General features: G+C 40.3%; 1 protein-coding gene across 4 annotated transcripts in view; it reads left to right on the forward strand.

The window, feature by feature from the left end:
* Positions 1 to 67: 67 nt before the first annotated feature.
* Positions 68 to 26,260, forward strand: part of TRABD (TraB domain containing) — a 35,590-nt gene continuing 9,397 nt past the window's right edge. Inside the window, exons 1-7 of one of the 4 annotated variants that reach the window (XM_008642546.2) lie at positions 68 to 224; positions 11,768 to 11,830; positions 13,976 to 14,054; positions 16,697 to 16,863; positions 17,733 to 17,873; positions 22,824 to 22,934; positions 24,303 to 24,442. In XM_008642546.2, the coding sequence (XP_008640768.1) occupies positions 11,807 to 11,830; positions 13,976 to 14,054; positions 16,697 to 16,863; positions 17,733 to 17,873; positions 22,824 to 22,934; positions 24,303 to 24,442 (662 nt within the window). In that variant the 5' untranslated portion in view covers positions 68 to 224; positions 11,768 to 11,806. Of the gene's footprint in view, positions 225 to 3,258; positions 3,283 to 11,767; positions 11,831 to 13,975; positions 16,561 to 16,696; positions 16,864 to 17,732; positions 17,874 to 22,823; positions 22,935 to 24,302; positions 24,443 to 26,260 lie in introns of those variants that run through there. The other 3 variants (XM_017745980.1, XM_017745982.1, XM_017745981.1) reach the window with 3 other exon arrangements.

A 26,260-nucleotide genomic window follows, 5' to 3' on the forward strand; every position in this document is an offset into this window, starting at 1 on the left:
CGGGGCAAGAGGAGGCCGGAGGCCGCTTCCCGCCCGCGTCCCGCGAGGAGGCCCGCGCTGCCCTGCCCTGCCGGCCGGGGAACTGCCGCTGGGCAGGAACCTTGTGGGGAACGCGACTCCTGGGGCCGTTTGTAAGGTCCTGGGCCCGCGTGTCCTCAGCTCCTTCGTTACGGCTGTTCCCTGGTTTGCGGGTTCACGGACGTGGCACAGCGCTCCTGGTCCAGGTGTTTAGTGATAAGAGCGTGGGATTTGTTTGGTTCTGGCGGGGAGCTGCGGAAAAGCCGAAACTCACAGCTCTTCTTCTTTTTTTCTTTTTTAGGGTGTTTTTTGTTGTTGTTGTTGTTTTTTTGGGTTTTTTTTGGTCTCTTAGCAGTTTTAGAAAAGCAGTCTTAGAAAAAGCAGTGGCTTTTTCTGAATTCACCTCTGAAAATAGTTCAGATTAACCCGGGTCTTGAGCACAACTCGTGTCACAGGTATAGCCTGGGCTTTTCTCTTGAGGAAAATACATGTACCGATGCAGGTGTCCATACAACAGAGGTGTTTATTTTTGTTAGCTTTCAGGAAGAGAGTATTTTTCTTTGGTAAAACTTTGCAGAAAGTTGCAGCTGATGGGTTGTAAAAGTGAGGGAACGGGATGGTCTTTTACAAGTTAGATGCTATTTTGCAAATGTGGTGGTGACAATAGTGTGTCTGGAACGACTTCACTTCTCCATTTTGTAGAGGCATGTATTTGTGCAACTACTGTTCACCTCATTAATGGAAGTACTCCTTCTTGGAAAGCTAACAGAGTAAAGCAAAAAAAAATTTAAAAACCCAAACCAAACAGATTCCAGGGGTTTCTCTACTGTATTTTAGTAGACCTTGCACAGCAGGGGTGTAGGTTCTTGGTTCAGTCTGGACCGGGCGTAGACGGTGACGAGAGATCTCTATAGGCAGGTCTTGGGACACATGGGGTTTATTGTAAAAGGCGTGCGTATAAGGGCACTGCTCAGAGCTGCCAGACTCAGCTCTGAGCAGGCCCAAGAGAGCAAGAGAGTAAACGGGTGAGAGAGAGAGAGAGAGAGAGTGTAAGAGCAAGAGTGGAAGTAAGAGCAGGAGTGGAAGAGGAAGAAGTAGTAAGGAATGGTGAAGTCCTGGTTACAATACAATAAATCATCTTCTGTACTGAATATTCTAATTGTCACTAACCAATCTAATACAAGATACAAATCCTATAGCATTTACATACAGCCTGTAAGAGTTCTTATATTACCATAGAGTGCTACATCTTAACTTCTAAAAACTACTCTTTGGACCCCTTCTGCTGAGCTAGTAGGGTCTGCTCTGACCCTTGGACCTGCTTGCAAGCAGAGGGTATTGTTCCATCAAGAGGGGATTACCTTCAGTCGGCCATACCATTGTTTTCCAGTTGTTCAGTAACTAAGACTTGGTATTTCAAAAGTGGCTTTCATTTCGATGTTGCCTGTAGTTTTCATATTCCCAAAATCTTTTGTCAGGCAATCATATTTATAAGGCTTTCCTATTTCATCTTCCCCAACATCGGGGGAAAACACATGTCCATTTAATTATCCTAAGCTAAATGAGTTTATTAATTGAAAAATCTGGGTTGTGGCTGTGGCACTGGTTTGTGCCCTGCTGTTGGTGGCAGTCAGTAGACTTGCAAGATTCAGTAACTTGAATTGACTATTGTATTGTAAATTTTAGTTGTAAGTTGCTTATTGTAAATTTCAGTCCTCCCAGTGTCTGGCACTCTGGCATCTTAACTGTAGACTTGGATATTGTGTAGTTTGGTGCTAGAAGAGTTAGATTGATTTTTCAGTGTATTCTTTCTTCCATATGGTAAATATAATGAAATGCTGCTGCTGCCACCACAACTGCGAACGAACCACGTGGTATTGGCACCTATTTGTGGGCGAGTCATATGAGTGCTTTTTTAAAATAACACTTTTTAGAAAGCATCTTCTTTTTCCTTATTTGCTATTCAGGAAAAGTGAAGAAAGATATTTGGGGCAGTCTTTGAAAATGTAGAAATGAGAGCAGGCCAGAGATAAATGTGCTCCAGATTTAATGGGAGTGGTCTGTAACTGTGTCTGTCTGAAGTGATATCACAGCATGTGCTTTGCCAGCCAGTGCCAGTGGGAAAGAAGGATTCTGCAGCTCTCCTTGTTCTGTCAGGGGAAGTTCACTCTGGTTAGCAGCCCTGGTTGTCTCTCATAGATTATTTAGTACAAAATCTCACCAATGTATTCTCTTGGTGATGTTATTAGATTAGAAACATATTTGCAAATACCTATGTGAATTGAATGTGAGGTCAGACCTTCAATTATTGAATGTTTTTTTAAAGGGCCATTCAAATTTCAGGTGCTATGAACATGTTAGTTAAGGCTGCAGTTTTGTATGTGAACTTGGAACTTTAGCAGTGAGTATTTTTCTCCCTTCCTAAAACAGGACTCAGGGGAACATAACTTTAATATTAACTGCAGTTTATAGATTTGTCGGAAAATGTGCATGCACTCAGTGACAAGTTCTCTTCCTTTACACTTCTTTTTCTAATAAGAAAAAAAAAAGTAGAGGAGTTGTTTTCTACTGCCTCCTTCCTTCCCCTGCCTGTAGTTGACTTGGTTTGCAGTTTTGATTGAAGTCACTGAGGGATGCAGGGACTTAGCATGTCCACATGCAAGAATTTAAGTGTCCTGATGACACTGCATATCAAGCTACAGGAAAGACTACACTGGAGCTCTGAGAGTGTCTTCCAGTGGGTAAGCCCTTCAGGCTGTCTGCAAAATAACCCTGTCTCTAGGGTCAGTGCAATGTCATGCTTCTATGTTGAGAGGTCTGTCTATCTCAGGAAGGGTGTGCCCGCTTTTGAGAGAGAGCAAGAGCCTGCACCACAGCCGAACACCACCATGACTGCTGCTAAAATTGAAGAAAGTCTCCAGTCACCTGTGTACTGCACCTGGAGATCCTGATCTTGCCTTGCTAGGATGCATAGCTTGTGTGTTGCACAACTGGGAGCCGTCCTTCAGAAAGACAGCAAGACAGCCAGTTACAGCATAGCCTGTAAAGAAGGCCTGTGTGTGAGGAACCAGGATCAGGAGTTGCTGAGGAGTTTTCTCATTTCTTGGAAGGGCAGCAGATAGTCATGGAAATAGAGATTTTTTTTTTTTTTTTTTTTTTTTTTTTTTTCTTTATATATACTGAATTTGTCAGGTACAGAGTCCTTTCCAGGTTAAATGAGTAGTACAACAGCTGGATTGACTTGGAAACGGGACAGCTTTCCTGGTGAGTGTGTCGATAGTATTGAGCTGTTAGTGTTATCGTGGGGCTTCTGTGACTGCAGGCTGGAATTTGCTGTCCTGGAGCTTTGTCTCTGAGGTCTGTCGTGAAACCTGACCCTTTTCCCTCAGTTCTCTGCCACAGTAGAGCTCTGTGTCTTTACTTGTTGCCAGAAGATGAGCCGATGTCATATAATTTTTTCAGCTTTGTGTTTCACCTGATGATTTTGAAAGAGTAAATCAGCTTGTTCCCAGGTGTTGTTTGGAGACTAGGATGAAAGGGACAGGCAGAAGAACTCTACTGATAAGTAATGTGCTTGACAGTTGGGCAAAATTATTTTGTCCTCCAAAATCCCTCCAAACCATCATAAGGGTTGTGTTTAAAAGTGTTCATAGCAAAAGTTGATGTGTCTGCCGGTACTTTTGCAATGCAGTTTCTGCATATCTCAAACAGCCATTGACGGCCGTTGACACCGCAGAACTTCTTCACCCATCTCCTTTGCTTGCTGCTTGTAGGTAATGAACAGAGCAAAAAACCTGCTTCTTGTAGAACTCCATAGAAACTACACGTGCAGCAGCTGTGCTGTTTTCCTTTTGTTCTGCTTGGGAGTGTGCTAGAGAGTTTTCCAAAATCAGAAGTATCACTTGGTTCATAGCTTTACATGGCCTGGAGGGAGGAGGTGTACTGATATCTTACCGCAATCTGCTGGTTACAAGAAAGTCTAATGAAATTATTTTGGTTCTAGATCTTCACTGAATTCACATAAGTCACATTGGAATACAATAGGAAAGTGGCTTGGATAGACGTGTAGGTTCTAAAAAACTGTCAGTTTCTGAGTGCCTGTCCAGACATGAGCCACATCACTGTGGTCTTTCTGCCCCATGTTTCTAAGTTTAGCTATGTCTCTGCAACCTCTTAAAAGAATAAGGATGTGGGCTAGTGTTTATTCTCAAATCTGCAATGCATTACCATCCTGATTCACCTCATACTTACTCATTTCATCAAGTAGACCTAGTCAGTGTAATAGCAATAACTTGTAAAACCACAAAGAATATGAGAATGCTTTCTTGTCTTTCACCGATAAGCATGTTTTCAGTGTCCCAGGCCACATATTCTTGTGTTTCAACACCTCCTTTCAAGCAAAATGAATGCAGTTGTCTTTGATTTTTATATTTTAGCTTCCGAGGCATGCACATGGATGTTGACTCCAGTGTGCAGGTACCTGAGTTTAGGCTGCATATGTCTGCACAGTTAATTTTGCAGGAACACCTCATTGATACTCAGAGGGTAAAAATATGTATTTTGAAATTTGTGAACTTCTGAGTCGTGAGAAACCAGAGCCATGCTCTACAACCATCTGTGATTACAGAACCAGTTGCTCAGTTAAGTTTCAAAGGCGTGGGTTTGTGTCAAAGAGATAACATGCAATATGTGGAGTAGGTCACATTGGTGATAATTCTGAAATACATACCGATTTCTGAATTTGTGGCTGTTACGTTAATTGGCAGACAGGTTTCAGCTGATGCATCCTTCTGAGTATGAGCAGTCTATCAACAGAGAAGACACCATTTGGAGCTGATGATTGTTTGTAAACATTTGTAAGATTTCTGTGTGAAAGTATGGAAAAAGTCTCATCAGTCTTAAATACTCTGTTCACATTCCAGAGTATGGTGCTGAGACCTAAGTGGGTATCTTATTTTGGATTTGCCTTCTTAATAGGTTAAATGTTAAGCGTGGAAGGTGCTTTGTTAGGTCAGCGAGTAAAAAGTGCAACAGTCTGTCAGTGGGAGAAAAGTTGGGTCTGTGTCTTCTGAAGTACTGATATGCCTCTTCTGTTCACATAAAATAAGTGATCCTGTTAAAAGGGTGGCAGCATTCAAATGAGATGTGCTTCTGCAGTGCATAATATGACTGTAAAGTGTACAGGCTATACCAGCTAAATCAAATATCCATTGCTAGTGAAACTGCAGGTTTAGAGGGTGAAAGAAACACAGCACACATATTGCACGTAGATGCACGTAAATTTTTATTGCTGCATCTCATACCAAGCTGATGGAAGCTGTGTTCTGGCCAAGGATACTGGTGTTAGAGAGCTCACACATGAGTCTCTGACTTTTGTGTGTGCCTGTGGCTTATGTCCGGTTCAGGTCAGTTTTGGCTCAGTTGTAACATGACCTGTGTGAGGTGTGCTGTATTTTCACTGGAGGACTCCCACTTTATTGTTCAACAGCCTGCTCTCAAGTTCAGTCCTTAGCCTACCTCTTGTCTTTCCCACAGCCACTTTAGAGGAACAAGGATGAGTGGTGTTGCTGTGTTACTATGAGGAAGTTCTGTCCTGTGGGGTGTGTGGGGATCCTAGAAGGACCAATGATTAAAAACAAAGGAAAATTCAGATTGCAAAATTGAAATGCTTTGAAAGTTCCAGGAGCCTTCTAACTACTTGTTTAGCTACCAGAGGTCAGATTTATAGATTATTTAAGCATTCATATACCTCAGTTTCTTATTTGTAGAACAGGGAAGTACATACAATCATATCTCGGAGGCTATGGGATTAATACTTTGAGTACCAAAGTGTCTGTACCTTGTGCAGTGTTAGTGAATATTGTAACTATCAAAAGCATTAATAGATGTATTTACATTTGTTTGTTGAGGGGATCAAACACAGAAATTTTTTGCCTGTTCCTTTCAATAAAAGGTGGAACCAGTTGTAGTTTGGTGACTCCTTTCCTAGTTTCTTTACACACATCTATTCTGATGTGTGTGCAGTGCATAGAAAATAAAGAGCAATTATAAGACTACAGGCAACTTTTATTTCCCTCTTGCAGTGTCAACATGTTGAGGAAAGAAAGTGCTGCTTCTGAATTTCTGTATAGCTCAGAAGGAGGAAAACATTCAATAAAAATCTTGTTGGAAAGTAGCTGACTAGGTTGTTTTATAGGTAGGACCATGAGAGGTTTTTAGAGAGCTTTTTTTATTGATTCAGTTGAATCACTCTCTGAAGAAAGCAAATTTAGACAAGACAGCAAAGGAACAAGTTCAGCCCTACTGTAGGAGGATACCATAGTGAATTGTCTGTCCACCCCTGTGTGGCGTTCGTTTGAATTTTCTCACTGAAATACCTCATTGAAATTAAACAGGAAAGGGCATTTTGTTATTTAACTTGCCTTGCTAGGAGCCCTGATTTGTGAGAGAGTGTACCTCTTGTGTTCTTGAGACTGCAGGGTAGGAGAGTTTCAGATGCCTAAAAATGAAGCTAGAACTGAAACACTTTGGTCAACTGAGACTATCAAGTACGAAAAATGAGTTCATGAGAAGATTTCACACAAAGAGGAAGCACTGCTGAAGCTGGTTTAATTTAGGAAAGCGCGAGGGCTGATGTGAAATAGCATGGCAGGGAGGTCTTTCTAACTCTGCTTTGCCAGCCTCTGTGCAGGATAAGCATTGCTAGAAGATGTTGAACTTTCCTGTGTGTTCCTTTCTGAACGTGCAGTTTTGGGGGAAAGAGAATAATGCCAATGTGCATGGAAAAAATACAGCCCCTCTTTGGCAGTGCTTTTCTCAGTAGCAATGGCTGTCCTCTGTGTACTGTCAGAATAAGACGACCTTGAGAGGAAATAGGTGCCTATCAGTAGGGATGAGTAATGGCTAAATTCTACATTTACAGTTTATTCAGTGGTCTCAAAAATTTGGTTGCCTAGGTGTCTTAAGAGTTGAAAAAAGGGCTTCATTTGTTCACACATGGATATATAAGCAACAATTTTTAATGGGCCAGTGAATGGCAGGACCCCTCGGACTAACAAAGATGCAACAGGCACAAGAATCCCACTTGCCTGGGAAAAAGGTGTTTGAAGTGGAGATTCAATCATCAAGCAGCACTTTCAAGAAAATTTCAGAGGCAAAGCCTCATCTTGCTGGATTATAAGGAGCAAGACCAGACTTCTCTTTATTTCTTTTAGCTCCAGGAATTTTCTTGGTAGTACTCACAGCAGGACAATGAATCCCTTAATGAACGATTAAGACAGTCTCCTCGCAGATAAGAGAACAGAAATACTTCCTAATATCTGATCTTTATGAGTGCCTACAAGCTGCATCTCCCAGTTCATCTGAAAGAAGTGCACTGTCATGTCTGAGGTTTTCAGTATGCGATATATCTCGCAAGGGGCTCTTACAGGCCTTTGAAGTAGCTGGAGGAGGGGAATTTGATTGGCTTCACATGTTCATGCCAAATCTCATGGTAAGTAGAACTTGGGGTTATGAGATATTGTGGTATACATATTATGGAACACTGTAAATAATTCTCTGAACAGGTTTTTTTACCTGTGGCTTTTCAACTTGGGATTGAATTTCCTTCTGTTCCCTGACCGCCTCTTTTTCACATGCACCTCCTGTAATCTTCAGTGATCTTTTTTTCCTGGAGGAGCAGTGCTGTGCGTTGCACCTGTAAATGACTGTGAGACTCTTCTCTGCTTACCATAAGTGTTTAAAATTTACCTGTGGGTGAACAAGCACAGACAAATAAGATGCCTTGTTACCTGGTGTCATTTCTTTAGGAAAGTAAACTTAAAAAAAAAAAAGAAAAGGAAAAAAAAAAGAAAAAAAGTCCAAAACACAGGTTGAAAAATAAAACTACAAGTAATTTAGAAATGCATGGATGTAAATTGTTCAGATGGTTGCCAGGATTTGATCTGAATCGGCCCCCTTTCTTTCTATTGGACATGGGGGGAAGGAAGTGCATACAGATTTGTGTGCTTCAGCTGATGGTCTGTGTAACAGCAAGGTACATTCAGTCTTCTCTCAGAAGCTTCAAGATTGTATTTCAAATATCATAGCACACAAATACCTTCTGTGAATAAAGAAACGTATAAGGGTAGTGCCTTTCACATGGATGAGCTAGGTCAGCCTGGGGTCCAAGGTATTTGACTAATTCCCAAAATATATGGACTTTTGCCAGTCCTGCTGAGGAGAATGCTGCTAGCTGAGTAGCCAGCCTTGCCTGTAATCTGGTGAATCCAGAAACAGGTCTTCTGCATGGAAAATTTCACCTCCAGTGTAACTTGAGCAGATCTAAGCACCTGAAAACAAGATCATAGAATTCCTGGGTTGGAAGGGATCTTAAAGATCAGCTGGTTCCAACCTTCCTGCAGTGGACAGGAGCACCTGTCATTAGACCAGGTTGCTCCAAGTTCCATCCAGCCTGGCCTTGAACTCTTGCAGGGATAGGGCATCCACAGCTGCTTTGGGCAACCTATTCCAGTGCCTCACTACGCTCAGAAGTAAAGAATTTTTTCCTGATATCAAATCTAAATCTACTCTCTTTCAATTTGAAGCCATTCCCCCTTGTTCTGTTACTACAGCTCTTGTAAAATATCCCTTTCTGTGTTTTTTGTTGGCTTCCTTCAGGTACTGGAAGGCTGCAATTAGGTCACCCCAAAGCTTTCTCTTTTCCAGGCTGAACAACCCCAATTCTCTCAGCCTTTCCTTGCAGGAGAGGTGCTCTAGCCATCTAACCATTGTGGTGGCCTCCTCTGGATTTGCTCCAACAGGTTGATGTCCGTCCTGTATTGGGGACCCCAGAGCTGGATGCAGCACTGCAGATGGGGTTTCACCAGAGCAGAGCAGAGGGACAGAATCCCCTCCCTCGCCCTGCTGGCCACGCTGCTTTGGATACAGCCCAGGATACATTTGGCTTTCTGTGCTGCAAGTGCACATTGCCGGGTCATGTCCGGCCTCTCATCCACCAGCACCCCCAAGTCCTTCTTGGCAGGGCTGTTCTCAATCCCTTCATCCTCCAGCCTGTATTGATAATGGGGGGTTGCCCTGACCCAAGTGTAGCATCTTGCACTTACTAAACCTCATGAGATTCCCATAGGCCCACTTGTCCTAGAAGAAAAGTGGCAGACTTGCCTGTTGTGGCTGCCCATTCTCTCATCTGGCCATGGAAGTATTGTTCATGGATTCCCTGCAGAGGCTGCAGCTGGAAACCACAGTGAAACAGTGAGCTGGAAACAAACAGCTTGTTTTCTGCAAAGGTACAGGTCAGTTAAAAAACGGTGCTAGTTAGCATGAGTAAACTTCAAAGAAGATCTCTTCCCCCCACCCCCACCAGTATCAGGCATATAATTTAGTTAGTGGTGAGAATGGGATGAGGTTTTCTAAAATGTCACTTGGTGGGGAAAAAACACCACATAGTGCTTCTGTGTAGGAGTCTATTCTTTAAACAGCACTTGTAGTTCATTATTTTGAAAAGCACTCTGTAGATAAGAGACATGTTTTCAAATGCCAGCAGGCCTTAATCAAGCTTAGAGCTTTAGGTTGTGTTTAGGGCCAGCTGATTCACTGGCAGAAAAACACTGTGGTATTTTGCACACAGACCAATTGAGAACCAAGCCCAGAGCTGAGCATCAGTACAGTCTGAGTGATGTTGTAGTTGGACAAGTATTTTCTCAAAGGGCAGTTGGTTTCAACATCTCCGTTTCATGCTGTTCCTCAAGTCTTGCTGGTGCAGTTCTTCCTGCAGCTGTTTGGTCATCTGAACTAAAAATGCCTTGGTAGAGTGTGAAGGGAAAAAAGTGGTGTTTTTTTTTAAACTGAGCCTGCTTTCCAGTCTGGTTTACTGCCTAATTCAACAAGTAGTTAAGCCAGTCTATCAGAGACGGGACAGGATAAAAAGAGGCGCTGGGTTTACTTAAGCCCACAAAACTGACAGACTGTCTGCATTGAGGTGCCTGTGTGCTGGTGTGTCCTGTTCAGGTTGCAGGTCTCAAGGCAGGGGTTTCCTTCTGCTGTGCTCCTTTAGATCTGTCCACACCACTCACACATTGTGGGCATACTGAAGCAGAAGAGCAGTTCAGCTTCACCTGCTGTTTCAGCTTACTCTGACATCCAAGGTTCCTTGACTTGACTCCTTGGAAGGCAGGAAGGCGTGGCCGTGGTTTTAAAATGATACTGTACCTTGTAGCAAAACCACTGAAGTGCTTATGTTGCCTGTGCAGACTTCTTTGGTGTTTTTGAATAGTTTGTTTTGCTGAACGTCTTGGACTGTGTTTAGTGCGTATTTGTTTTAATGAGGTATTTGCCTCACAGCTCAGGAGCTGTGTCTGTAGCTGTTGCCTGCTCAAGCTGTGGGGCTCTGTTGGGTTTCATGGGGATTTTGCTCCAGACACCATGCAGAAGCCAGGATCTTGGCCACTGTGCTTTTTTCTTGCCCAGCCTGCAGCTGTGATCTCCAGTTTGCTGGCTGACCATGAGCAGTGGACAGTGAAAAGGCACAAATTCCTGATATCCCTCTGCTGTGTGGAGGGAGATGTGCCGGTGGACAGAATTACACTCACATGCTTCATACTGCCCAGGCAAATGCTCTTTAAAAGAAACTTACTTTAAGCAAAGCTAGAAAGTAAAATGGCTTTTTAGAAACCAGGATGCAGAGCACTAATCCTACTGCAGGAGACTGTTGTATTTGGGCAAGGGGGAGGCTTGCCATCACATTTGTGTGCTGACGTATGCTGTCACCCAGATGCCAGCCAGCTTTTCTCCTCAGCCTCACCTAACTGTAGGGCAGGAGCCAAACTTGTCTGTCCACTCCCCCGAGCAGGAGTGCAAATGTATTCTATGACTAAGTTGTTCAGGATTGCTCTCTCTTTATTTAATAACATAAAACACTGTTCACATGTACTGTGAAGTAGCTCAAATGGAGGTAGCCCAAATTGTTGTAGTAAAGAAGCAGCACTTTCTTTGAGTGCTTCAATTTTGGTTGGATGGCACTGAGAATAAGCAGAACGAGCAGTAGTCCTGCATTCAGTGTCTTGGGTAACTGCCTCAGAGTGCCACTCAAGTCCAGTCATAGCACTCTGCCAGCTTCAGGGAGAACTTTGGACTTTTAAGATTCCTTCTTTCATCCATATTGTTAAACTAAGATATGGAAACCATTCACTAAGGGTTTTAAAACCGAATTTCATGGGGTTTTCATACAGATACTGGCTGACTGATCTAACCCTGGCATATTTGTAAATATATGTGATCACATGATGCAGATAAAACAACATGTATGACTATAGTTGAATATTAAGATTGTGGCAGCTCTCCTATTCTTTGCAGCAGTGAAATAGAAATAGACATGATTCCTAAAATTTGCCTAAAAACTGTCTGGATGTAGTTTATATGGACAAGACAGAACTACTGATCAAGTTGAGCAAAATTTTTGCTGTTGCAGAAACTATACTCTGGCTTTAGAGCCACCTCAAGAACCATACTGAAACAGGCTAGTTTTACCCTGCTGCTGGGGGTGTTGCTGTTGGTTTGTTGTGGTTAACAGCAGTAGAGTTGAAGAGGTGACATTTGTGCCTCTTCAGCTTGCTGCTTTTATTACTTCAACCTTTATTAGAGACTGTAGAGACGCATCTGCTTTTCTTTTTCCCCTGACAGTTCTTGAGCCAGTATTCTGGGTTATGCCATTAATTTTTAATTCTCTCCCATTTCTTTCTACTTCTTTCAGTTCTTGTGTGGTTGGTGAAAATAAGCCTACGCTACAGGAATGCAAGAGGAGCAACAGCCTGAGGTAGGGCTTGGAGATGAACTTTGTATCTCAGTACAATTGCAGGGAAGGTCAAGGCTGAATCAGCCAGGTTCTTCCAACTCATTCGTGGGGAAATTCTGCAAAGTCTTAGGGTTGAGAATGCCAGCATGAGACCCTTTTTAAAACGGGGACAGAGAGCTGAGTGCTATTTTTTTCCACACATTTAGGTTCTTTTCAGGTTCCCTGTCCCTCCAGCTGCAAAAGTTAAAATGGGTCTTTTGTATTATTCTACATGCAAGTGAGGAATTGCATAAAATAGCCTAACCTATGACATCAAACTTTTAGGGGAAAAAGATTTTGTGAGAATTACAGAAATTGGTTATGTACAAATAATCACATTGTACATGGCTTAAGTTCCTTGCCAAATTCAACTGAGATGCTTGTTCTATCCTTTCTGTTCCTTTTCTTCTCCTTTCATATCTGTGTATCTCAAAAGCTTTTTCTGGTATAACAAGTGAAGCTCAGGAAATTTTTATCTTATGAAGTATAAGAATGTCTGTTCTTTTGTCCTGTGAATAAAAAAAAAGAATAACAAACTGCTAATGTGGTGGCTTAGTGCTGTGCTCATTGCAGTGCTGTGATGTTGTGATGACAAAGCCAGCATAAGTGACAGGATTAATTCCATATGTTACAGATGGATAAATTTTTCCAAAATATTTTTGTGACTAGACTTAACGTATGCAAGCAGTAGAGTCAAGCCATATGTTCTGATCAAAAGCTGAGCTGGTGTTAAATTAGATTTGTGAATGTAATTGCAATTTGCAGTGTAATTGCAGTTTGCAGTTGTCAGTGAACAGACTTTTACTTTGTAGTGAAAGGATGATGTGTTGCTGTGAGTATTTTAAACTTTGCACTGTAAAGCTGTTGTACTTTTTGAGTTTACTCCATGAAATGTATCATAAATTCTTCCTTGCCTTCAGTGGGGCCCACGGTAAGACGCTCAGGATTTATTTTCTCCAAATTCCTGTTTGGCATAAAGGAATGCAAGAGGAAAATAATTACTTTTGTTGAAAGCTCTTAACAATTGGATGTGCTTTGTACAGTCTTGCTTTAAACCTTAGCAGGTTAAGTACAAAGTAAATAAACCAGTCATTTTAGCTAAAAAGCTGGCATCTGTCAGGAGAGGTTGGCTGCCTGCTTGCTGACTCATTAATATTGCCTTTCCTTTGGAAAGTACTTAAATGGTGATGGATTCTCATCCTGTCTCTAACATTTTGACTTCATTTTGTTCAGAAATTCCAAATTCCTCCAATAATCATCCTGATTAAATTTTGGATTAATGTTGTTGCCTAAAGGTAGTTTATAATTTAGCTTTCTCTTATTCCTGAGTCTTTTCTGCACTGACTCTGCCTCTCTGGCTTGGATGACATTGGCTGAATGACTGGAATTGTTTGAATTCTATGCACGCGTTTTAAAACTTGCCTGTTCATCAAAAGTAAGAAAGGTTTTTGCTAGCCAAAGACCTGCATCATATACTTCTAGTGATAATATTTAAAAGTCAGTCTTTGGGAATCTTTTCAATTACCTTTTGTTCCTTTAGAGAGCAAAACTCTGCAGATGTCTTGTGTCTTTTTGGCTTTGACTTCTGATATGTATAAAGTCATCATGCACATGAACTTTCTAAGATTTGATGTGCATATTGTGTAATTGCCTTATCCCAACAAATACTTGGCCTGACTTTTCTAGAATGGATGTTTAGTCTTGTGAGTACTGATTAACTTTGTCAGACTCCTGACAGACTAATGCTGACTGGTAGTTGAGTTAAATGGTATTAAAATAATCAGTGCACATTTTAGTTTTCAATACAGAAGGTGCTATAGTAGTGTTAGAGATAAACTTGTTCTTTTTATGTGGAATCCCATTTATTTAAAAACTCCCTGTCAGGTATAAATATTATCTTTTAAAATAGGCATGAAGTAGTTAGTCTTTGGTATGTTCTTCCTCATACTCAGGCAGCTAGGAAAAATAGTTGTAAAACCACAGATGTTTTGAACTGTGACACTGCTTAAATTATTTACTTGTTTGAATATTATATGTAGGTTTAAATTGAGTAAACTCACAAAGGGAAAGATGTATTAAAACATTTCATTATAATTCCCAGCCTCCTTTTGAATTTTTTTCATACAGGCTGCTGCAGATCCAATGTCCTCCTCTGATGCACCAGAAGATGGCCCAAAGGAAACGTCAAGTGTATCGCAGAATATCTGTATGTTTCTGGTTTGACTGGGGAGGGTGTATCACACTGGAAGGGTATTAAGCTAAATGTCCTTGCCTTTTCCTTAGCTAAAAAGGACAGGGTGGTTAGCACAAAAGGGAGATGCTAATGAAGTCATAGCTGACTTAATCTGTTCTTGATTTGTTTCAAGGCCCAGTTGTGTAAATCAAATTCAGAAAGAGCAATGACATATTGATTCTCAGTTTGCTGATCCCATACTTTCAAAAGTAAATATTTTTAGATTTAATAGATATACTCAGCTATTGTTTTGAGCTCAGTTATTGCTTTCTAAGCCAGTGATGTGTAAGTATGTTTTGACAGTCTGGCATCTAGTGATATGATGTTGATCAGTTGTCCCAAGTGGAATGCTTTGCCCACACTAGCATGTTAATATTTTGGCAAGCCTGCAGGATGTGGCAATAGAAGTATTCCAACCAAAACTGTCTTGTGAATCCCAGGAAGAGAGTATCTTTTCTTAGCTGTTACTGGTAAAGATCAGATAATGACAGGCATTTCTTTCTCAAGAGGAGAAAACAAAGGCTTCTTAAGATTTGCTTTATGTATATTGATACACTGTTGTGATATTAATGTATACAGCGCTAATTTGTAACAATAGGAACATTCAAATTGTTCTTTCTGGTGAGTAATAGGCTCTAAACCACCTTAGGGCAAATTAGTGTGTAACAGCAACATTGCTGAATAATTCCTAGGGATCTCAACTTTCATGGGATCAAAGAGAGCCTTGACTAAAGTTATGGGAGGCATATGCAGACCTGAAGAAGCAGATTAATTTTTTATGTTGCTTTTTTCTCCCGATAGAGAAGCTGGTTCAATGAAAAACATAGCTACTCCTGAGAATGTTTTCCTTAATTGTGTCCTTAAATTATAACATCTGGCACTCTACCACTATAGCACTTTTTCTTCACATGAAACATTATTCAGTCCAGTACCGAGTATATGTGCGAGGTGAAGGGTTGTAAAATAAATAGCAATTACACCCTTTAAGGATTACCAAATACATAGAAATCACTTTCAACTGGGGGAATCTGAACAATAAATGGCTTTAGGCTAGGAAAGTACTTGAGACAGATATTACACACGCTTCCCCATGTATTATATTCTCCCTTACATATCCACTTTTGACCATAGTGGGAGGCAGGATATTTGCTTAGGTGGGTTTTTGTTGATCTGCTATGACTGCTTTTATAATTATGTGACTGCGAGTGCTACAAATGCAACAGCCTTTCCTCTTCTTCCTTTTTCAGTCATGTTTTCCTTACCTCCTCCTTAGCATCACCATCTGTTTTGGCAGCAACATTGTCTTAGCTCAGACAGTACTGATTGCAGCACACCATGTTCTTGGGTATTGACCATGAAGTAGTAGGTTGCTAAAATGCTAAGAAGGATGTTGAAGGGTTGCTTTTATTTTTCTGGTTTGGGTTTTTCTTTTGTTTGGTTGGTTTTCTTTTAATTTGGTGGGGTTTTTGGTTGGTTGGTTTTGGTTTGGGGTTGTTTTTTTTTTACATAAAGTCTTACGAGATTAGTATTTGTGGGACAGAACTGGGGCCAGAGCCACACAATTAAATCCGATTCATAAAATGAATGTGTGGTAGGAGGCTGTAATTTATCTGCGTCTTTGACATCCTGCCTACAAACTGTTCACTAATCTTTTTTTTTTTTCCCTGGGCTTATGATCCTATTCCAGGCTTCTGGAGACCACTTGAGACCTCTGCTAACTTGTGCAGCAGCTTGCCAGAGAAAGAGAGTTGGTTGGAAACAAAACTCTGCTTTCCTGCTTGATACTCTTTTTTCTAAGATGCATTACAGCTTAAAGATGACTCATTCAAAGCGACTTTTATTTCCCATTGCTATAGAGTTAAAGCTTCCCTATCTCAGTCAGCGAGGCTATCTAGCATTTAACAAGTAACTGTGATGGAACTGATAGATCCTCCTGTTTTCCATATGGCAAGCTTGACATAGAGGGGCTAAACTCACACTGTACCATTTTGATCTTAAATAGTTGTTGAATCTAGGGAAGAATGATTGGATTCCTGACCTAAATACCTCTTGAGGTTTAATTTTCCTCTGGGTACTGATCCCTGGTGTGTTAATCACGGAAAAGGCTAAGGTTGGTACTGTAGGTATCCTATATGTGCCAATATGTGCAGGTGACTTTGCCATCATATTCACACCAGTGTCCATGTGTTGCTATCATTTATATAGATAAGAATCCCAAAATGGAACACTTTGGGTTTAGAATTTTAAAATGCTCTTTTTTTTTCTTTTTATTTTTTCTCTAATTTAGTGTATACCTTTTCTAAGTATTCTTTGCTTCTCTGTCCACCTCACCTGCCACACAGCTTCTCTCATTACCTTACTGAACTGCGGGGCCAACCTGTCCCAGTGTCCACAGGGTAGGAAACCTGGACTGAGACCCATGCTTGGAGGCAGCCTCTCCAGTGATGGCACTCTCAATGATGTAGCTTCAGAATTGAATGTAAGATTACAGTGGTAAATCAATGGCCTTTTAGCTCTGCTCTGATGTTTAGTGGCGACATTTTTATTTTCTGTTTTATGTACCTGCACTTTATATCATGTGTGCTTTTCTTTTCTGTTTTTCTTTACATTTATAGCTGATGCAGATGCATTTAAAATTCTTCTGGAGATGAAGTTGAAGAAGAGGCAGAAAAGGCCTGCTTTACCAAGCACTGTCACTGAGCTTGACACTGAGGATGGGTCTAAAGTATATGTGGTTGGAACAGCCCACTTCAGTGACAGCAGCAAAAAGGATGTAGTAAAGGTAAATACTCAATGTGAGCCCTTCAGCAGCATCTTTATAGTGTTGTCAACTAACTGCTTAGCAGAATGAAGTCCAGCTCTCTGACTTGGTTCTGTGCTGTAACCTTCAGGCTCTGTTTTTTCTAGTTGGCTGTTGGAGGGCTAACAGCACTATGGGATGAGAGGCAGACATTTTACAGTAATAATTTTTGATGCAATACATTGCTCTCCCAGCTCAAATATTTTTATTTGCCCTTCAATAAAAAAGGCAGATACAGTGCTAGTGTTGAAAGTAGAAATCTCACTCGTGAAGCTTACGTTGCCTGTATAATATTTAGCTGTAAACCATGCTGCCCAAAACTCTGATTCCATTCTCAAGCTGCAAATAGGTCTGAAGCCCTAGTGCAAGTAGAAACTATTTCATACTGTACCTCCTGCAAACTCTGCAATTTAGAGTGGCCTTACTATCCAGGAGCTAGAGGGGGAGGAATCTTGTAAGAACCAGGGTTGACAATTCTGGCACAAAGTGTATTCTAATTCAGATTGCAAATTACCACAGAGTACGGTCAAATTAGTTTTGTGAATGTGGAAAGTTTAACATGAAGTGTTTCTTTCCTGCTCCCCTCCCCAGCACATTGTGTTCACAATTATCCTGTCCTAAAGCATCCAGTAACTAAGGCTAAGTCTTAACTTAATTTCAATTGCTGTCACCTTCCTTAATATTTTTCTTAATGCATAGTTATTTGGAGAAGTCTTATTTACTATTCTACTGATTTTTAATTGAAAATGATTGTTGGAATGTGCTTTTAAGGTCCCTTTTCTCTTTAAAATACTGATATTGGCTGCATTTATTCCTTTCTAAAGCAGTATAAATAAATTCATCTTTTTCAGACAATACAAGAAGTGCAGCCTGATGTAGTTGTGGTGGAACTATGCCAGTACAGAGTTTCTATGTTAAAGATGGATGAAAAGACATTACTAAAAGAAGCCAAAGAAATAAATCTGGAAAAACTTCAACAAGCTATAAAGCAGGTATGATTCCTACAGCGAGAATTTAAGGTTTTTGTTAAGAGCAGTTTGTCACATTGAATCAAAACCAGTGTTCCTGCCAGCTGGGAACCTTATACTGTGGACCTAGATGAGAGTACTACTACAGTGGCAAAGATAGGTTTGGGTATTTTTTTTTGTTTTCAGATGGACCATTGAGGATTTTCTTTTCACAATGGGATCGTTTGGGCAATTTGTTGACCTTGACAGGAATCCTCCTACATTTAACAGCTGCTCCATTTGCAGGACACAAGTCTAACTTTGCAATTGTAATGCTCTGCTAATATATTTAAATGTAATTATTATTCGGCAATCTGCATCTGTATCACAGCTATTTAAGGAGCACTTAATTTTGGTATTTTCTGTTTTGCTGCATTCCTTCTTCATCCTAGTGTGTTGCTCTTTAATTCCTATCCACTTGTCTTTTGAGTAGTTTCTAACTGATAGTAGGCCCTGAAGGGGGATTCTGAAAAATCTGGGCTGAAAAGTGTGGGATTCTATTCAAATTATGACTACTCTGGCAGTTTGATGCGGACATGTCCGGGACGTGTGTGCAAAAAAAAATGTTGTCCTGTGTTTTTTCCAGTTCCACATAGTTAGCTTGTATTTAACTAATTTTAAGCTAGGCACAGTGAAATAACACAAAGTTGACTTAAAAGTGAAAGGACACTTGATTAGAATGGCAGTGTATAGTCAATAGTAAAAAGAGTTTCAGTGTCCAGTTGGATGAAGAAATTCATAGATTGTTATTTTGGTCGTGTGGTAATTGTACATTGGAATTGCTTTATTGATGTAATGGGGGAATTTCCAGGACTGCAGCCCTGATAGGAATATAATCTGCATCCATGCAGAAGCACTTGTAGTGGCTCAGGGCTATCCAGTGTGTGTGCTCGCACACGATGTCTCAGAGCAGCCTTTCTGACTCGCAGAGTTAGGCAGTAATGCCTTTCCTGTTTTCTTTATTTATGCCCTATCAAAGGAAAAGACATTGCAAAACACTTGCATATTGCATGAATTGCTGCATCTATTTGTTTATTTTAGGTAAGGTGGATTATTCTGATGCATGTAGCCAAAATGCTTGTTCACAACAACTGGAACAGCATAGCTGGGGGTCTTCTGACCTTGTGAACAGGCACAGAAACTTCTTGTTTTATATCAAAGCTAAATGCAACAGTTTTTGCTGTGTTAAGAGGAAAAGGACAATGAAAACAAAACAGCAGACTTTTTTTCTCTGTGATGTAAATTTGTGTTGGCAGCTTTGCGGTTACTGCTTCCTACCAGGCTTGAAGTGATCTTGTGTGCAGACAGTAGAAAACACAGACTCTGTTTACTCTAAAGCCAGAGAGTACTACAAGGATCATTGCTATTGTTACAGCTCAGTATTAGTCTGCTTTACCACCAGGAATAATGCAAATAATAAAATTTGAACATTGGGCCTTTTAAGGAACATATTTCTCTATCTATGGTCTCAACCAAAAAAACCCCCAATCTTTCCCCTTTGAATCGCTAACAGCATGGATTATATAGGGAAAACCAGGAAGAACAGTCCAACTGTCTCATGCCAAGTTATAGTATCTTTGTTTTTCTGTAATAAAATCAGACCAGTTGGTAAGTTGCTCAGTTATGCCTTAGTTGCCTCCTCTCATTGAAATGTGCCTCCAGCCCCAGAAGCTACACTGAAAGTCAAAGCTGCTTTCAGCTTTCATCCTTGAGTTTGGAAATGAGGAAGAAAAGCCCAAATGATGTCTCTTTATAGTCACTTACATAAATATTAAGCTGTAAAATTGGATTTCATTGCTCTTAATTGAAGCTGGAAACTGAGCAGCATGTTAACACGAAACATACATATTTGCAATGGGTCACTGGCATCCACAGCTTGTCACGCAACTGTTGTAGGTTAAAACCAGACTTCTTTAGCTCCTCCTTGAATTTCAAAACCCTTACAGTTGTTTGCAGAGAAGTACCTGTTTGCTTTCCATTAAGCAAGGCAACACAGTGCAGACTGGTATCTGGCTCAAATGTGGATAACCTGGAGTTATCCACAAGCAGTAACAGTTGGCTTAAACCAAATTGGTACAACAGGTTCTCTCTTTTCCCCAGCATCTTGGTTCTACTATCCCTTCTGTGTCCATACCATGGCCCTGTGATAGTTTGAGCAGGGCTTGGTTTTTTTGCTGCATCATCCCCCACTGGCAGTAAGATTGCTAGTCTTGGCACAGAGGGGCAGTTGAGAAACCTTGCTCTGGGGGCAGAAGTGAGCTAGTGACAGCAGAGTCATAGCTTAGCCTCCTTTTGTCTGAAGTTGCCTGTGGAGGAATATATTGTAATGTTGGTTCTGGCTAGTGAAAAAAGCTCACATTTTGCACTGTGTAGTACAGCCCTCCATGTTTAGGTAACCCACAGGGATAGTCTTCTTAAATAAAATTGATATCATGTGAATTGGTAGATGATAGCTACATCCATATGGACAGGAGCAGGCTGCTGTTCACTTGCTACCTTCACTTGTGTTTTGAAGTCTAACTTCCAGTGTTCTTGCAGCAGCAGGAAAACCAATACCAGGCTCCAGGTGTCAAGGCTGTGCTGCCTTCCTTCGTGGGAATTAGGGTTTTTAAAAGAATTGCAAATGAAAGTGCATGTGGTTTGTTTCTGCACTTGGTGCTGGATCGGTGACCTGTTACGCTGTCAAAGAGTAGCTCCAAGGCCCCCTCCATAGGCTGTGTTCCCATGCATAGTATAAGTGTTCTTTGCCTGGGTATTGCTCTCTCTTCCTGCCCTTTTCATCATCTCTATGCTAGTCATGTGTCCAATAGTGTATCTTCCCTCAGTCATCCTTTCCCAAGCCTCACAAGTATTTAATATGTTTAATCTCTTCTTGTGTATTTGGTATTTCTTTGAGCGTTTTCTAGTTGAAGTATCTTGTTTTCAAGGCAGGAGTCTGCTAAAGACTGTACAGCAGTGCTCTCATGTTTCCCTGTTGTTCCTTTCCTGGTAATCTCTTACTCGTCTTGCTTTCTGACTGCTATTGAACATTGAGCTTATAAAATTGGTGGTTTGCTTTCTCTTTCCTGTATGCTGATAGCTTTGCATCCCTCTGCCTGTGCAGTTAAATTTCTATATATTTGTGTCAAACCACGACAGTTTTGCTATGTTTATTTATGGCTGTTGCATCTAACATATGAAATTATTGCCATCCACTCTGGATTTAATGTTCTTTTGTGGTCAGCTTTCCTTTATACAACACTGACTAATCTGGTATAGATAATAACCTCCTTTACTGTTTTGCTCCCATCATTTTTTGTACATTTTTCCCTTTATCCCCTGACAGTATCTGGCTGGCCCATTGTTGCTACATATACAGCTGCGTGTCACCTTTTATCTCCTTGATGCTAAACAAATATGGCAGGCACTAAGTTTGTGCAGGTTAAGAGCACAGACAACTTGGAAACCCTTCGAAGATGTATCCCTCTATTAGCCAACAGGACAAATATTCCTGTTGTATAAAATACAACTTCAGGTGCATCAATCCTGAAGGAGAGATCAGCCAGAAAATAACCTCAGGCTGCATTATCCTAGTTTTTTGGAGGGAGGTTTTGTATCTTTTCTGAACTTCTGGAAACCTTTGTTCCCCAGGCACTTTATCGGATCTCAGGGATGCTGAAAACACTTTTTCTCCTGTTTCTTCCTTCTCTCCAGAAGTCCAGCACTTGACTTTCTTGCATGCTTGCTAGTTTGTAGTATGATAAACAAAGTAATCAATTGGCTTTGGAAATAACCCCTCTGTTGCCAGTTCTGGTCCTCAGTGATCTTGAGTCCATTTAACTGCACAAACCATCCACAGCCTTTGGAAAGGTTACGCCAGCATTGGATCTGGCACAAGGTGGGTCATTTGAGCAAAGAATGGAGACCGGGACCTTTCTCTGGTAACTTCCAGCAGTTATATTAAGTCAGGCTATCCTGTGTAGCCTCATTCCGAGTTGCATGAAGCTGATGATAAAGCAGGAAATTAGCCTTTACTGAGGAAAGAGACGGTGCCCCTTTTGGCAGAATTATGGACTGATGCCAGATTGGAAGAGATGTATAACCAAGATGCAGGTTATGCTTTGGTAAGGTAATGTTGATTCATTGAGTCTTAATCATAAAAGTAACTTGTTGAGGACAGCCAGAGCTGGACAGAAGGGACAGATTTGAGATGTTTTTTCATTCTTTTTGTAAAGGGTCAAGAAAGGAAAATTTTGCTTAAGTATACATAGGAGAATTCTTTACTTTTCAAGAGAAGAGTTTTGATTTTAAGTCTCAGTTCAAGAAAGCAATAGAAAGCCTTCCATCTTCTTGTGGGACTGAGTCATACTGAGGGCTGTGAGGTCTCTTCTAAGATCTTGTGTTCTGAAATCATACACTGCAATTTCTTGTACAATGCTAGATTCTCTGTTTCTTCATCTAACCAGTCCTCAGCCTAAGTGTTTTTCAGGATTGTAGACATGTCTGGGATTAGACCACTGGCTGTTCACTTCAGTGTTTCTATGATGTGGTGTTCGCTGTACATTCAATGGTATATACTCCTGTGGTCCCTTTATTTTTTTGTATCCAGATAAAGAAAAATTAAATGGTATGAACTGTTTTACCATTAAGTTATCCAGACACTTTCTTCAAGCAGACAGAGTAAATATAGGCTGAAATAAGTCTGGCTATCCTTCTTTATTTTCTTAACCTGCTATACGTTTTTGTTGAAAGGTAGAATACTTTGGCCGCACAGTGAGGTAAACTGATAAAAACTGAAATATGAGCTGTATTGGTCAGTGAATTGGCTCAAAAATGTAGCTTCAGTGCTGTTTCTTCATTAAAATAATTAAAGTTTTTTTCAATTCTGTGAACAGTGTATTCTTCAGCCTGTAGATTTTTTTTTTTTTTTACATGTTTTTCTCCCTCTTCTGCCAGAATGGAGTCATGTCTGGATTGATGCAAATGCTGCTTCTGAAGGTATCTGCTCACATCACAGAACAGCTGGGAATGGCCCCAGGAGGAGAATTCAGGGAGGCTTTCAAAGAGGTGCGAACTTGAAATGGCTTTTCTGAGATTATTGGCCTTTTGCTTCCAGAATTGAACTCAATAAAATCTTTTTGTTATTGCCTAGAAGAGAGCACTCTGGCCATACCTCTGCTGAAGCCAGTGAAGTAGTAAAAATAATTTTTGACTTCAACATGTACCTTAAGGTGAAAAGATCTGTAGACATAGTGGTATGAAAGCAATTCCAAAAAGGCTTCAAATGATAAGGGTTTTTCTTGATGATATTTCTGAAGATATTTGTTTTCATTAATAATTTAGTTTCATTTAAACAATTGTTTTTGACTTCTGAATATTGATCTTGGTCCCACTGTTGGTGGTGTCAGGATTTCAGGCTGTGAAAACCAGCTCTAAAGGATTAGTGAGATCTTACACATTCCATTCATCTAGAAAAACTGGGAAAGTGAAATATCTGACTGGTCTGTTAGTCCTATATGGTCTTTTAACATCACCTTTTCTACTACTGCCAGCAGTGATACCTGGAACTAAATAGTAGCTGTGTATCACACTACTCATTTTGTCTTGGAATACTGGGACACTGTTTTCTGTGTATGTATCCATCTTGCAGAATGTATCTTGCTATTTTTATGTAAATTATGTACTAGTAAGGAAATCTGAGAGAACATTGCTGATAAAGAATCTGGAATAATTTGGTGTCTTCATCCTTAATAAAAAGAAAACTTGTTCAAAGTGTATTTTCTTGAGCATTCCAGACCAGATCGAAACGTTTTAAGCATTTTCCATTTTAAGTGGGAAAGAAAAAAAATTATCTCCGTCCTATTCTAAAGTGATTGCTGGAAATTTTTAAAGAACTGTGCATAGGAAAGAATTTTCTAGAAATTCTATTCTGTGCTAAAATTTGTCAGCATGAGCTACAGCCAAGTCTCACCTCACATTATCATGTGCTATCTGGCATCAGTTATTGTCTCATGAGCTCTTTCTTTAATATATTTTACCATTGCCAACTGAAAGATTAATGATCCTGACAAATCCTAGGTGAAAGCAAAATGATGACAGTTGTTTCACCTCAGACTTTATTCAGACTCAGATAGATATTGAGCCCCATTGTCACCTTATGAAGTAATAATCAGAAGCTTTCTGCTTCAGTAGAAGTAACCTCAAGGGTTACAATACATTGTGTATTTGATCTATTCCTTTATGAAGTAATGTAGTAGTATTTTGTAAATTTTATTTACTGCAAAGCCAAAATATTTTTTTTATGTTGAAGTATGACACTACTTGCTCTTTTTTAAGATACCCTGTATAACACAGTAAATCCTTAACGTTCATTAATAAGAATGTGCTGTGCTGCAGTATGAAATGTTGACTGATTATTTGTATCTTCTGTTTCAGGCCAGTAAAGTACCTTTCTGTAAATTCCACCTCGGTGACCGACCCATCCCTGTTACATTTAAGAGAGCAATTGCTGCACTTTCCTTCTGGCAAAAAGTCAAGCTTGCTTGGGGCCTTTGCTTCTTATCTGACCCCATCAGGTATGAATAAGCACCCCATATGTTTTATGTTTGGGGTGTATTATTTAGTTCTTGAGTTTGACTTTAGTATGAGGGTACCCAGCCTGATGCAATGAAATCTGAAGTTAGTGAGAAGGATGAATATACAAAGTACCCTGCAATAATATGTATTTTTGAAGTGAAAGCTGTCTTTCTGATCTTGTGTCAACTCTTCCTTTAAAATTGTCTTGCAATGCGTTACTTCCAGATGAAGCGTAAGATTAGGTGCTGGAGAATTCCTAGTATACTTAGAAAAAATTTCTTTAAATTATTATTTTTTTTTATGCTGAGAATAAAATCTTTCCCACCACTGTGTGTGGATACTGTAAATAAAAGAGAGTAAGGGCATCAGTACAATAATTTGTATGTCCTTAAGAGTTCCACAGGTCTTAGGCTTTCTGTGCTAATTCACATCAGGATCAGGGCAGCTTGAGAACTAAATCTGCTGTCTGAGCAGATTTTTGGAACAAGAGGAAACTTCAAGAGTCCACATGTTGTCCACAGACTTCAAATGATTATTGCCTTTATAAAGGTGCATTGTTATGAAGTCTTGTCTTATGTTACTATTTCTTGGACAGCCATTCTTGGTTTCCCCTGCCTTTCAGAGACGTCCCTGTGCCAAATTTGCGTGCTCTTTCCGCAAGTAGATGTGTGATAACTTGAACTGGCTGAGAACGTGTGCACAATTGCTCTCCTAAATTCAGTCTCCACCTACCAGACTTGCAGTGGTGTTAGAAGTGCACTTGGCCTGGCCCCTGAATTTCAGTGCTTCTCTCATAGCCTGTGGCTGGAACTCTGCAGCTCATGCAGTGACATCTGGCATTTTTACAGGCTTTTAAAACAAGGCCAGGGCTAAAACACTGTAGTTGTGTTGATCAAACTTTATGTTTTGCAGTTTTAACATTTACTTAATTGTAATTTACTGTAAATACTTGACATTACATTAATCTGTAAAATGAGCTTGACCATCTTTTAAGCCATTAACTATAGCTCACGCACCAAGTAAGTTTTCTTACTACTTTGTCTGATACCAGCATGAGACAATTTTCAGGCTTTTGGGGGGCATCTTTCTGTGCATTTTTTCCCATTTTTTATCCATCCTAAGAACAGTCTGGTTTTCAACTGCAATATTAATGTTATTATAGTAAATGCACGCTACCTTCCTGATGAAGCTTGGCAATAACATTTCAGTTACTGTTGTACAATTGCTTTTTAAACATAACATGTGGATAGAGGTTGAAAACAAAAGGCATTTATTTCAGAAAGTTATTGGGTAGAGAGAGAGTATTGTGCATCCAGCCATCAACATGAGATTCCATGGAAAATGGAGTAATACTTAAACATCAAAATTGTCAGTCTGTTGATGTTTCTGGGTCTGTTGAAAGCTAGCATTTCTCCTTTCAGTTGCCCTGCTGACGTTTGTAGTGTCCTTTTCATCTTGGAAACTAAAGGAAGCCTGTTTGACATAATTCTTTAGTAGACAGTGATGCCAACCAGATAATTTCGTTGCTGCAGGCTATGACCGACAGCTAGAGGTGCTAACAGAAGGGTTTATAGTACCTATGAAAAGAATAAAAGCTCATTACATTTACTCCTGCAGTTCTTACTTTTTATTTCGTGCCCATTTTCTATTCTTCTGTTCTGCGAATTGGTTTATAACTTTGACTTCCCAGCTGAAGACCAGTGATTGACACTAGGAACCTGCAGATCTCTTTCCATGCCCTCAGACGGTGCCTTACAGCGTGCCTTTTTTGTTCCTTAAGTAGTCTCTGTGTGTTTAATGATCAGATCTCCTTCCTC

This window comes from Corvus brachyrhynchos, unplaced genomic scaffold (assembly GCF_000691975.1).
Source record: "Corvus brachyrhynchos isolate BGI_N302 unplaced genomic scaffold, ASM69197v1 scaffold239, whole genome shotgun sequence".
NCBI lineage: Eukaryota > Metazoa > Chordata > Aves > Passeriformes > Corvidae > Corvus > Corvus brachyrhynchos.